Below are 12,915 nucleotides of genomic sequence, written 5' to 3'. Positions count from 1 at the left end.
GGGGAGGACTCAAGAATGCGAATGGGAAATCGAGAAAGGACATGGAGATCAGCTTGAGAAGCACAATACACAGCAGAATACTCCGTACGGAGTAATAGCGCGGAGTCTGGAGTTTAGTGATCAGTTAGACTAGACAGTTACAGTTATCTAGTCGTCCTCTTAGCAGTCAACAATAATAAAAATAAACCTACCTCAGAAGACAGACTTCAACCTGAAACATTATTATTGCTAACGTACCCAAAGAAAGTACGGAAAAACTCCGTAAATATTATTATTACTATTGTTATTATCACACTTGTCACCCAGTTAGTTACCCAGTCATCTCATCTTGCCTTTGACTGACAACATCCTATGCCTAGATGCCTAGGTACAGGTAGCCACATATCTACTGTACAGCCTAACAGCCTACTGTGTAGAAAGATAACAGGAGGTTGACTTGTTCCATAGTTCCCCGATCAGGCTACAGTAGTCAGAAATAGTGACCTGTCAAATCAGATCACTTTTAGTCCGATTTAGAGAAACAGGATACATTTCCAGTGGATCCTCTGATGTGATCCGAGGCCTGGACTGGCCCATATTATTCGGCGCTGCTGCGCGGTCCAGCTTGGCTTCGGCTCATGAACTGGTTAAAAAGTACGGATTCAGGTTTGCTTGCTCCGTACAGGTGACTCTTACTGGATAACTATCAAGCTGTCGCATTTTGGAACAAAAAATTTGGCATTTGTGTACCTTTACTGGAATCATGAGACAGAACGTCTACTCTATTACTTACTTATCTGAGTACCACGTAGGTCTACCTAGTAGGTAGAGAGGTAGAAAGCTCAGGAAGTCACTACTAAGGTACACTACAGCCTTACCCAGGCATGGAGCAATCCTTATCGTAGGGAGGTACCTTGGGTAGTGCATCGCCGCCGCAATCACAACGAATCAAATTGCCGCCATGTCTTAACTACCTATCACAAATACCTTACTAGGATCTGATTCCCTCTTTGCATGTGCTGACAACGGCCATGGATGTATCTAATAAATTTGCTAGAGGCTCATTGGTTTGGCTTTGGGACTATATTTACCTCTCTACTGTATTAAAGTACCCTAAGAGGTCCATCGCCAGATAGAGAAAGATAAACACTTCACATATCCGACTCAAGCTCTCCAGAGACACAGATACTATGATCGTGTCTGCGAAAGACTCTGGAATGTTATCAGTGATAAGATTATCTCATAATGCATAGATCGAACTCCCGCCTCCACTAGCTATTGCAGATTTGACCGACATAAGGGAAGCAAGACACCCAAAGGCAACCAGACACTTCTCAACCGAGTGCTCGAGTATCTTGAGTACTCGAACTGGTTCCAAGCGACTCTATAGTCAAGAAATCGGTCTAATGTCAAGCTTGCACCATGATTATGGATAGACGATGAAGCCCCGGCGTCGTTGAAACTCCTCATCCCGCGTCTCCAACTGTCTACTACGCTCGTACGCCAGGCAGATTCGTCTGAATATCTGCAGTGCACAACCGACATGTTTTCAAAAGAAGAAGTATCGAGGCTCAGCGATGAGAGCCAATGTTGCTCCATCATACCAGACTATGTGCCTAATCCTTCCACTCTACCGACCTCCCAACTCCGAACGGAATTTGCTTCAAATGATTATCGATTTCCAATTCCCACGGGCTAACTGGATGATCACCCTCAAAACGGAAAATTCAGCCGGGGTCCTGGACGTTCTGGGAATTGCCGCCACATATGCAGCCTGGACAAGGCATGCTTGGAGGAGTCGCTACTGGATGACCAAGTACAAAGACAATGGAACGGCTAATGCGCAGGGGAATGCGAAGATTACTCGAACTTCGAGACGTTTCTTTATGAAGAATACCCGACGCAAACGAGCGAGAATCGTTATGACTTTGGACAAAGATTTTATGTAAGAGACAATGTGCTTTCACCTCAAGAGACCTGCCACCTGAAGCCTCTACCATTCAGCGCACCCTCATTCGGAGTCCTCTGGTCGAAGCGGATATAGAAGGCGAGATGGGATCCCTAAGTTGAACATAAGATACATGCGGCGTAAAACCTAATCCTAGACAAGAAACCCTATAAAAGAGCTGGCCCACAGCTCTTGGCACATAAGTAGAAGTCGTCATCGTTCAGTTTGCTTGAACTTTGTTGCAGTGTTATACAAAACACCAAGCGCGGAAGCATCGTTGGCATATCGGTTGACCCAAAGAGGATGCGATGTGGGGACATTTACGGGCAGGCAAGGAAGATCGACTGGCACAAACCCGCAAGACAATCTTCAGTCCACCTTCATACGGAGGATAAAGTTGACCACGACAGCCGCAAGAAGCGACAATGCCAGGACAGTGGGACCGTACCGGTCGTCAATTCCACTCTGCCCACGTCGCCGAATACTCTGCGCCCGCCAGTGAAATGTGAAAAGAGCGTATAACATGGCTGCCATTGCGATGATCGTGAACAATCCGGCGGAGATGCGACCGACGCGGTCGCCAAAGTTGAGCAGGCCAACGGCCAGTCCGCCCAGGATCACCGTGAAGTTGAGCCACGAGAGAAAGGTACGTTCATTGGCGAAGAAGACCTTGGGTTCGACCCGGGTTGGCAGGGCAATTCGCTTGCCTGTATCGACGGGTGATGGGTAAGTACTCGGCGAACCAAAATGATGACCCAATTGCTACCATGACACATACCTGGAGCAGTCTGCAGCAGAGGTTGGCTCGACATTATCGGTGAATGTGAAAAATAGTTGATAAATGGGAGAATGAAGGCAGATGGGGGGGCCAAGAGAGCTACCAAGGAAGAATTCGACGAGGAACAATTGATCAATGGTTGACAACACGTATGTACGTGAGCACTGGTATGCTGCAGCTTATACGGTAGAATCCAACTAGAAGAAAGAAGAAATTGGCAAAAGAGGAAGACCGCACAGCCCAAAGGAAGCTATAATAATGGTCGCAAGCAGATATATGGGCGCTGGCTGGACTGATGTAACTAAGACAATAAGAGGGCTGGACTGTGACTAATCGGGAGAAGTACTTCTCCCGGCAGCACAAGCGGTCAAATGCTAGCTAAAAGGAGACTAGTGTGTGGCGCTGATGAACTTCTGCCCAATTCGACCGCCCAAAAGTCCCCACGTGCTCCATCTCTTTGCTATGCTTTGATTGCCTGAGGCCTCGACATGGAATACCGTTCTGCCGTGTCCTTGTGGCGGTGACGTTAGAGATAAAGTAAAGGCTAAGCTGGTTAAGGAATAGCTTGGCGCAATTCATTGTCGAATCATCGACCGCCAAGCCACACCCATGATGCCACAGACTCCGATGTTGTCTCGTCCCCCAAACATCCAAAGCAGAAAGCACAGCGGCTGTGACCTCCTAACCTTTTCACTTCTCCCGTTTCCTGCAGTGCTATCCATATCTGGTTATCTAAATTCCCTGCATATCTTACCCCACCTGGTAAGCTTAAACTGGACCTGGATCCTGTCAATTGATTTGTTTGACTAGCTCCGGCAGTGGTCTCATTCCCCCCGCAATCGCACCTCCAGCATTCATCGTTACGCCGCATTCCCTCGACCTGCACCGCAGTTTATAGGCTCCCGAAGTGATATACCTGCTGACTATAGCACTTTAGCTCACGTATTACGATTGTGTAAGCCTTCTACACGAAACTCACATACAATGGCTGTCGAGAAGGGACCTGTTTCTGTGCGTGACCGACCCTATCTTTCTTAGCAGCAGCATCTGCGACGCTCCGCATCGAAATTTGTCTTCCATTCGAATATTAAACTTTCAGTCGCTGATACTGACTGTCTTTTTCTCTATCTTTTAGCCCATACCCATTCCGGAGCTCACCAAGATCGCCACAGATGTACGTTGGTTGCCTCTTCCACTCCGTCAATAGTAGCCATTGTGATCGAATTGCATACCTTACGTTAGCGAAGATCTCAACTTGGGCATTATACTTGTACTGACAGGTCGATCCAAGGCTTGTGATATGGCCCTGAAGAGCGCCGAGGGTTACGAGCACGCCAAGGTTGGCGAATGGAATTCCCAGATCATTGTGAGTATCAACCTGCGGCAAATGATGTGCCTTCAGGCACGTTGACTACCAAGAGCATGTCTGATTTATAATCCTTTGATTCGATAGAACACTATCCTCAAGGCCCTCATTGCAGCTACCGCACCAGAGTCTCCCGCGACATCACCTCCATACCGGTTCACCGTCAACAGCACCATCGTTCAACAAGGCTTGATCGATAAGTCTTCCGCAGCAGACGGGGCCGTCAGTAATGCCGGCAAGCGTGGCATGCACTCTGCCTCAGGCGCCTTCTGGGACGTCAACCGTGATGGAATGTGGACATTCAAGTACCCCGGGGCTGAAGAGCGGGGCCTCGATGTCGTTGTCAGTGTGACATGGTTTGCTCTGGGCTAGTCTCATTCAGATCAAGAAATTTAAGAAAGGAAGACCCAATTTTGTTTGAAGCTTTTGAAAGTTCAACGTTTCGTTCTGATGTGACTTTCATTTCATCTTCATTTCTTCTATGACTGTGCGGTTGTGTTCGCATGCCTTCACCTGTTATATGTTCTCAGAGGCTTGATGTACAAGAACAATGTTGATTACGATATCCCTTAGTTCAAGAATTGGCGCTATTTGTATCAGCACTTCAGGTGCCGAGGCCTATAGAAGTTAACTCTCCAGCACACTAGGGTGGAAGGGGTCTTGGGGGAGACAAGCAAAGAGGTTAAAAAAGGCTACACCAGCGAATGCATTCAACCAATCGTGTCTTCGAATTCAATGCCAGTTAAAAACCGCCCAGTTTCATGAGTAGATAATGAAGAAGTCCGAGGAAAAATCATTAGAATGGATAAGCTAAGGGTGACAATCGAACACCGTACGAAGCGGTAGTTAAAGCTTTCCTTCTCCCGAGACCAGGCGCCATGCTAACCAAGGAACAAGTGAATCAATCGAGACAAAAGAAAGAACAGTTCATGAACATGGACATGTAGTATGACATGCGAATCCCGGAATTCCACTGGGCTACTCTACCCGACCTCAACGGGGCTCTGAATAGTCGTTCAATGCGACACATACCGCCCCGCGGTGATGCCCGCTGTATTGACGAATGATTTGACCCGAAGCCAGCTCCCACAGACGCGCATAGTGATCACTCGAAACGGTGACAAGATAGGCGGAATCTGCAGAGAATGCGCAATCCCACACCCAGCGCTGATGATTGGCTAATGTGGTTTCTAGAAACGGCGTCCCGGTAGTCATATCCATGGGAGGTCCATCCGGTTGCACTGGGAAAGTCTGCTGCGGCTCCGGATTCGCAGGAGCATTTCCTCTGATGTACGTAATCGGGTTCAGCTCCCCGCTTCTTCCCAGGTCAGCGCCAACGTGAAGGTCCTGGACTTTAGGCGATGTCGGGGAGGCAACGGGATCTGTCGCTACAGACTCTTTGGCTTCCGGCGCAGGCGATTCATTGCCGTTGGCTCTGGCCTTGGCTGCTGTTATCGCTGCCATCTTGGCTGGGGGGAAATCAGGATCGAGATTCCAGACCTTAGCAGTATGGTCGGCGGAGCAAGTCGCCAAATGCTTGACGTCAGGAGAAAGGAGAACCCGTGTGAGATAGTCTTTGTGAGCTTGGAAGGTGCAGATTGGGACAATACGAGTCAATTCGGCGTCCTGGATCATGCGCCAGATGTAGACATTGCCCTAGAACCAAGTGCTCATTAGCTAACGACGCTAAAAGGCACCAAGTTCAGCGCGTTACCTTTTTATTCCCTGCACAGAGAAGAGAGCCATCGCTTGCGACGCTAACACTCTGCACAGCAACGTCCTCCTCAGGAATAAGTTGATGTGTGCAGACGCTCTCCCCCAGATCCCAAACCCTGACGATACCCGCTCGGTCACCACTAATTAGCTCACCCTGATTGGGGTGGATCACCACGTCATTGACTGGAGATTTATGTGCGTAATTGCGCTGCAAGCTTCCAGTACGAGTGTCCCATACTTTCACCGTCCCGTCCTCAGAGCTGGTAACCATCCACTTCCCCTCACAATGGAATGCGACCCCTGTGATGTTGTTCGTGTGACCGTCAAATGTCATGACTGGATTCGGATTGGTTGACTTGATATCATAGAGCTTGACATTGTTGTGTCCCGCGGCCGCTAGGTAGCGCTTGTCGGGAGTGATGCAGAGTCGATTGACTTGAGAGTCAGGGTGCTGAATTGTCCGCGAACATATTCCTGAGAGGGCCTCCCAAAATCTATTTCCGACAGATCAGCGCACAATTCGCTCAAGGATCAGGTAGCACCGGGAAGCATTCGCTTCGCCTACCGAATTGTATGATCATAACCCGCTACGACATCCCATAACAACTACGTCAGTCATGCAACTTCGACAGAGAGTGAGATTGCGAAATCTTCCCAAGCCATACTTACCAGTACAAAGAATGACGCTCATTATGAGTAAGATACAACAATGTGAGACTCTGAATTCTTCGAGGATGCTGGATGATTGAGAGTCCGCGTTGGGTCGTCGCGGGTGAGGGGAGAAGTAAAGTATTGGGATTATAGGTACTCTTCCTGCCGGCCTATACCCACCGATTGCAATCCTGATTGGGGTTAGTGCAACAGCTCCTGGGGAGCACACGTGAGCGGTTGTATAGGCGGTGAACAAGGCGGAACGCCATTACCAGATTTGGGAAAAAGCAGTGATTGTTTTGTTCCAGCTTCACTTTTACAACATCTTTCCGGCTCCATATTGTCGTATATCCCTCCAGGTTTCTTCATCCTATTGGATCTATGCAAAGGACCGCGGCCTCTTTTACATTGCTTTTGCGCGACCGAACTCTGCTTGCCCTGGTTTCCGTTTATTACACGCCCGAAATGACCCTGGCTCTCCTTGCTTGATTGTCAAAGGTCTGATCTTGTTGAGTCGACTTCATCGAACTCGAACTCGCCTGATCGTCCTATCCCGAGTATCTCTTGTTTTTCTCATTTCCTACCAGCAGTACCTTGCATATCTCGCTAGATGGTCCTTGTCTTACCAGTCAGCTGTTGTGTGATCGAGCAGTACCCTCTGGCATAGTTATCCGTGTTTAGCTGTGCACAACAAGAGTGGCACAAGCGGCTGAACACCACAGACTACAGCTACTCGGCGTGAGCGACGCATCTGGTCTCTGTTCAACAGTAGCCTTCATCAGTTCTCATGTGGTACGGTGTTCTCTGTGCTTTTTCCTGTTCATTTTGCTTTGCTCGCCACATCACTTACGCCTCGGCGACGTCAGTGCCTCGCAACTTCAATATCCGCCGCATGAAACCAACGGAAAAGTTTTGAGCTACCGCTCCAGCAGCTCATACCTGTGGTATTCCGTGCTACCCTGGTTTTGACTTCCGGTTGTCTTGGGCTTTCTGAGGTCGAGATGGAAGGAAGCGTGGTTGAAGGTATTTCTACCTCTCTCCCGACATGCCCTCTATTTTCGCAACCATATGACTCTCAGAGCCTTTTTGCTCCTGAGGATCTGCCAACTCCCCCATCTTACCATGATATGCATGTGAATGATCTGGGGCTTACACCTCCCCCTGGGTCGCAGCTGCTACAACCTACCAATGCCACTCGACCGAACCCCTTGCATGACGAGCACGGTTCATCCAACGGAGATGTGAGGATATCTATGGCCGGTCAGCCCGCAGGGTCGAACCACGATGATCAGGCGAGAGGCTCACGCAAGGGCACGCCCGACGACCCGTCTCTGTTGAGACGGAGGCGTTCATCGAACAACGAAGTTGGGCCATCGTTTCCTGATAGTCCTGCCGCCAGTCCAGTCGGGTCGATTGAGGTTGCCGCAAATGCCGCAGCGCAGACCAGACCTCCACAGCCCTTGAGCTCGAACATTACGCCAAATGCAGACGATCTGCTCTACGATCCTCTCTTTGGTCCCGACTTTGTGTTGCCCAATTTCGACGCGAATTCTTCTTCTTTGAAACGAACCGCCGACGAAGCCTTGACTGATGATTTCCAATTGTGGCACAGGCCTGAAAAACGACTGATGCCGGATTTACTACAACGCTCCAGCGCTCCTTCTCTGGATGCAACACCGTCTCTCTCCTCGCCCGACACTATTCAGTTAGATCATTTTGAAACAGTGCCCAATACACCAGGCGGTATTGCAGACTCGCAATTACCCGCGCCTCCTTTTGACCCCTTTGATTCTCTATTTGAAGATCCTGCCTTCCACATTCCACCGGACCTATCGGGAATTGAGGACTCTTCTGAGAATAGACCAGCACCTCACTCTGCAGACGCGGAGCCTTCGTATGATGCGTCTCGTCTTCCGAGCTTCAATGTCCAGGTACAAGCTGCTGACCCTGTGACTTTCGATCATGAGACTGAGGGCGTATCACGTCCCACAAGTGAATTGACCAAGCGTCAGTTCTCTCTGGATACCCAAGATGTTCTTGCGAACGCAGACCGTGAAACTCTGCAGCGAGTTGACCATGTACCTAAATACACATCTCCATATCCGATGTACCATGGGCCTTTGGGCTATCTTCCCTCAGCTCCGGGAATCCACGTCAAGTGCATTCAGATCGCCAACGACCAAGTCAACGCCCGTTTTTCGCACCTTAAATACAAAGTCCAACAACTCAAATACGAAAGAGACAAATACAGGGATGCGTGGTCTAAATGGACAGCACTGGAAGCATCAACAGGGAAGTCAAGGGCACAGATACTCGAGGAGGAAAACGCGACGCTGCGGCGCGTGTCCACCCAACACCAAAGAAGAGCGGAGCAGTACAAGCAAGAAATAGAGGTCTGGAAAGGCAGACTGCATGATCTCAGTGTTATATACAACAACCTCCTTTACGAGATCCAGGTTCAGAAGAGAATGCCTGCCGTGGCCCCCATTCCGCGCGGGTACCGGCCCCGGTATCCGTCACAGGCTGCTACACATCCGCAATCTGTTGCACCCGGTCAGCAGCTTGCGAGCACTCCTTATATCCCGGGGCCTCATCAAAATCCGCCTCCCAGCAATTCTCCGCCTAGTGGCATCACAACCGGATCAGTGCAACACCCCGCTCCGGCAGAGCCACAGCCAGAAACGGTGACTATTGATCTTACTGACGAAGCGCCCAACATCACACCCAATCCAGCTTCGATAGCTCCATCGAAACCAATGCAGGAAAGCGGGGAGCTTCTTCAATCATTGCAGAAAAAGAAGTACAACTGGCTCGAAACAGCGAAATCGGGTTCCGCACAGCCTGCGGTAGCTCGAGCAGGACCTCGACCTCCGCTACGCTCCGAATCCGCGCCTCGAGCCTCTCAGCAGCCTCCCGCGCCACGCTCAAGTAGCAATCAGCCGCCCAACATACCCCCTTTCGAGATCCAGGCAGCAAGCAGTACTAATCATGACGATGAAATGGATGTCGAGGACGATCTACTTCACGAGATGGAGGAGGAGCTGGCACGAGGCTGAACAATTTTACGTTTCATTACCCATGTCATATTCACGGTGACACTGCATATTTGATCTCCTGTCGAAGCGTTCATGCGATACACCATGTCCAACAGATCTTAGAGTGTCCTCATGCATAGCCCAGATCAGAGTTACACTTGCATATTGTAGACTAGTCAGCACTTGATGAATTAAAGGGAGACATCAGCACATCGTTGCTAGAATAATTCTATTCCGAAATAAAGTCTAATAATCTATCAACTCGGCTCAAAATACAGAGATATCTATGGGCAAGACAAACAACCCCTTTTGGATCCGGAATCTAAGCAATCATGCCAATCGTTATGCGGTCGTAAGACTCATGAATGTCCAGCAGAAAATAAACCCAAAATCGGTACCAGCTCCAGAAAATAGAGAATAGATCACCTTTTATATATCGTCTAAAGATGAGACACATGGTCTTTGTGTGCTCGTGGGGATTGTCCGGACCTGACGCGCTCGTTGCAACGGATAGTCCATATCTCACCGTAGCTGATCAGGACGGCGTACATAACGGCTCGAGATAATAATGATGCGTAAGATAAAAGGTCTCGTATATATGTACATGGTATCGAGTCGATTATTGACACTTGTTGGAGCATCTCACTTGCGGATTTGCCAGTTTGAGGCGGGAAATTGGTGTATGAACGGAATCCTCCCGGTGGAGTGCTCTCCTTTTATACCGTCGCGTTGACTGACAAAAAGGCCGAACCTGAGAGAGAATCTGTTCCTAGTAAGGGTCATGCGAGAGACACAGGAGGAAGCGACAAGGTTCTAATCCCGATGAAAAAAAAAAAAAGTGAAGGGTAGTGTCCCAGTTCAACCTGTTACGGTCGTCGCAGGACTATGGGGGCTGCCCTTTTCGTTTAAAGCCCCTCGTTGTGTCTTCTTGATGGACTTGAGCTCTTTCCGGGCCTTGCGGCCGCCGCAACACGCAGCACAGCATGAACCAAGCTCTAAGATGAAAGCCAGGAGATTGAATGCCGACGCAATCCACATGAACGCCATCATCCGGGACCCCAATTCGGCTCCTATGTTGAGATCGTATCCAGACGATGTGAAGACGTTCTTGAAGATGCTGAACATGACCGTGGCGACGACTGAGGCAACAATGGTGAAGAGAGCGGCGAGGAAAGTAAGAATGAGAAAAGGAAAGGCTCGAAGGAAAACGAAGGTGCGCCGCCGGTGCGGAGGGTGCAATTCGTTGACACTAGGATCAGGCGAGATCGTCTGAGGAGGACGAGAGGAGACGGCAAATGGAGCGAGGAAGATCAGGATGAAGGTCAGGACAGTGGCTGTGATGAAGAGACCAAACATCCAGTGAGAAGCGAGGCGAGCGATTTTGAGGGCATCGCTGATATCACTTGGGAGCGCAACTATGGGCGAGAGGAGGAGAAACTGACGTTAACATTGCAGGTTTGATAAATAACAGTTTGAGATGGAGAGTGATAACCTACTGGTAGCTCCCGCCAACAGCTCACTCAGGATGATCTTGACCGGGTTGAACCAATATAGGGTTTTTGGTTTGGAGCAGCGGGTGATCCCGGAGTCCATGTATCCTTCGCAGAAACCCCATAGTCCCACCTGGTAGAAGTCATGAAGACCGATAGTTCTGGCAATACTGTTTATGAGAACGGCGTTTGGGACGGACAAAGGAACGATGTTTGACAGATCGATCTTGAGAAAGTAGATCTGTCGGAGGACCGGTTTGTCGGAAACATTGCCAATGACGACCAGAAGCAAGAAAATCCAGGCTATCAGATAGAGTAAAGAGCGTATGATCCGATGCCAAAGCACCGTCGACCGGGACCGGCCGTACACCGGCCGTTCTGATCGTCTCTGGAACGTTGGTAGCTTTGCCATGGAATAAGTATAGAGGTTTGGGGAAGACGGATCAAGCGTGTGATTGCTAGGAGTCCTGAGGATCAGGATTGAGAAGAATATATCAAAGCAACTTTAACACGGATGGGAATAATAATAAGGAATATCTATATGATTGTAGAAGCCCAATGATGGCAGAGCTAGTCCAGGGACGTAGGATGAATGACGTTAGACATCGATAGACAGGCGATAAGTAGTCAATACGGAGTGTCCGGATCCTTAGAAGGCAAGGAAACAATCAAAGAGAACGAGAATGATGCTGAATGGGAGATTGATAGTAAAGAGATACTGTGTAGTCTAGGAGAGAATAAGAATTGAGACGTAGATTTTCAGCATCAATCTCGAGAGAAGGGAACTTGACGGATGAAGAGCGTCAAGGCGAGCAAGGAGTAGGGAGTTGACCACTGGAGACATCAATTTGCCATCAGTCTAGTCTAGTAGATCGATACCGGGCAGTTAAGCCAGGAAAGACTTGACAACTCGTACGTACTACGTCGTGGCTCGTAACTCGGTGGAAAGGGTGCAGGCAGGGACTACTAGGTTTCAGACTGGGTAGGTAAAAAAAAAAAAAGAAAAAAAAAAGAAACAACCATGAGGGAGGCTGTGACAGTGGATAGGTAAGGTAGCTATATTGATTCAAACCAATAAGATCACGAGATGCTACTGACTATTTGTCTATCAATATCCCTTTTTCTGAGCTGAGAAACTCCACTTTCGTCAGCGATCTTCAACTTAACCGTCAGTGATCGAAGTATCATCATGGATCCGTTGATCGCATTGGTAAGAGAGAGTAGCGCCAATTCAGACGGTTTAACCTGGATGACTCCTGCATCTGATATAGCTGGACAATCCCTTATGCCTCTGTATTGGGCCTCTTTATTCTGGAGTGCAGAGTAAGCGGTCGAAATCTCAATAATGTGACGGTCTGGACTGTTCAGCAACATGACTCGGGCACACTGCAAGTACCCTTTATTCCATTGTAATTGTTCATTGGCCCCTGAAATGCAATCCAACGTCATTGAGCCCCGAACAGCCCCACTGTACGGAGTATGGATTCTGTTTTTCAGTTGCCCAATGAAGAACCATCTATGATTGGGTACTATTTCAATATATCCACTAAAGAGCGCCACGATCTGCCTGGGATCAGCCACTCATTGTCCAGTGGCTTGCAAGTGGGTCCTCTTAATGCTCCTTTAGGCTTCGGATGTCTCGTTTAGCTTTTACGAATTACGGATATCTAGCCAGGCATCTCTCAGTAATGGTAGGGTAAGGCCACCTTGAGACTACGTCAGCCTCTGGAAGGTTGTTACAGGTATGATACCTAAACTTACCTTACCACACACCTCTCTTTCTTTCTCTCCCTCTCGCTTCTCCTATTGACCTCTCAAACCGTCGATTGACGGATTCTGGGTTTCGGACTCAGAAAAGAGCTCATCCACTCGGCAGGGACATACAAGGAGTAGATTGCAGACTCAATTTATAGTCTTCAACGCTGAGATAGAACGACCTATATGATTGTCTA

General features: G+C 48.9%; 5 protein-coding genes across 5 annotated transcripts, besides 1 other annotated feature; 2 read left to right on the top strand and 3 right to left on the bottom strand.

The window, feature by feature from the left end:
• Positions 1-2,296: 2,296 nt before the first annotated feature.
• NFIA_016070 (putative vacuolar transporter chaperon Vtc1) lies at positions 2,297-2,739 on the bottom strand (the record flags this gene model as incomplete). Its single annotated transcript, XM_001264810.1, has 2 exons — positions 2,297-2,634; positions 2,706-2,739. The coding sequence occupies 2 exons, from the start codon at positions 2,737-2,739 to the stop codon at positions 2,297-2,299; spliced, it is 372 nt and encodes a 123-aa protein (XP_001264811.1).
• A 1,266-nt stretch (positions 2,740-4,005) lies between these two features.
• Positions 4,006-4,443, top strand: NFIA_016060 (dynein light chain Tctex-type family protein; the record flags this gene model as incomplete). Its single annotated transcript, XM_001264809.1, has 2 exons — positions 4,006-4,071; positions 4,159-4,443. 2 exons carry the CDS (start codon positions 4,006-4,008, stop codon positions 4,441-4,443), a joined length of 351 nt encoding a protein of 116 aa, XP_001264810.1.
• Positions 4,444-5,064: 621 nt separating this feature from the next.
• NFIA_016050 (WD40 repeat domain-containing protein) lies at positions 5,065-6,478 on the bottom strand (the record flags this gene model as incomplete). The annotated part of the gene is made up of 3 exons (XM_001264808.1): positions 5,065-5,727; positions 5,786-6,281; positions 6,453-6,478. 3 exons carry the CDS (start codon positions 6,476-6,478, stop codon positions 5,065-5,067), a joined length of 1,185 nt encoding a protein of 394 aa, XP_001264809.1.
• Positions 6,479-7,439: 961 nt separating this feature from the next.
• On the top strand, positions 7,440-9,494 carry NFIA_016040 (uncharacterized protein; the record flags this gene model as incomplete). Its single annotated transcript, XM_001264807.1, has 1 exon — positions 7,440-9,494. One exon carries the CDS (start codon positions 7,440-7,442, stop codon positions 9,492-9,494), a length of 2,055 nt encoding a protein of 684 aa, XP_001264808.1.
• Positions 9,495-10,331: 837 nt separating this feature from the next.
• NFIA_016030 (SUR7/PalI family protein) lies at positions 10,332-11,375 on the bottom strand (the record flags this gene model as incomplete). Its single annotated transcript, XM_001264806.1, has 2 exons — positions 10,332-10,888; positions 10,970-11,375. The coding sequence occupies 2 exons, from the start codon at positions 11,373-11,375 to the stop codon at positions 10,332-10,334; spliced, it is 963 nt and encodes a 320-aa protein (XP_001264807.1).
• Positions 11,376-11,951: 576 nt separating this feature from the next.
• Positions 11,952-11,979: a microsatellite.
• Between the last annotated feature and the right edge of the window lie 936 nt (positions 11,980-12,915).

The sequence above is a fragment of the Aspergillus fischeri genome, genomic scaffold (genome assembly GCF_000149645.3).
Source record: "Aspergillus fischeri NRRL 181 1099437636249 genomic scaffold, whole genome shotgun sequence".
NCBI lineage: Eukaryota > Fungi > Ascomycota > Eurotiomycetes > Eurotiales > Aspergillaceae > Aspergillus > Aspergillus fischeri.
This window is presented reverse-complemented; position numbering and strand designations above follow the sequence as displayed.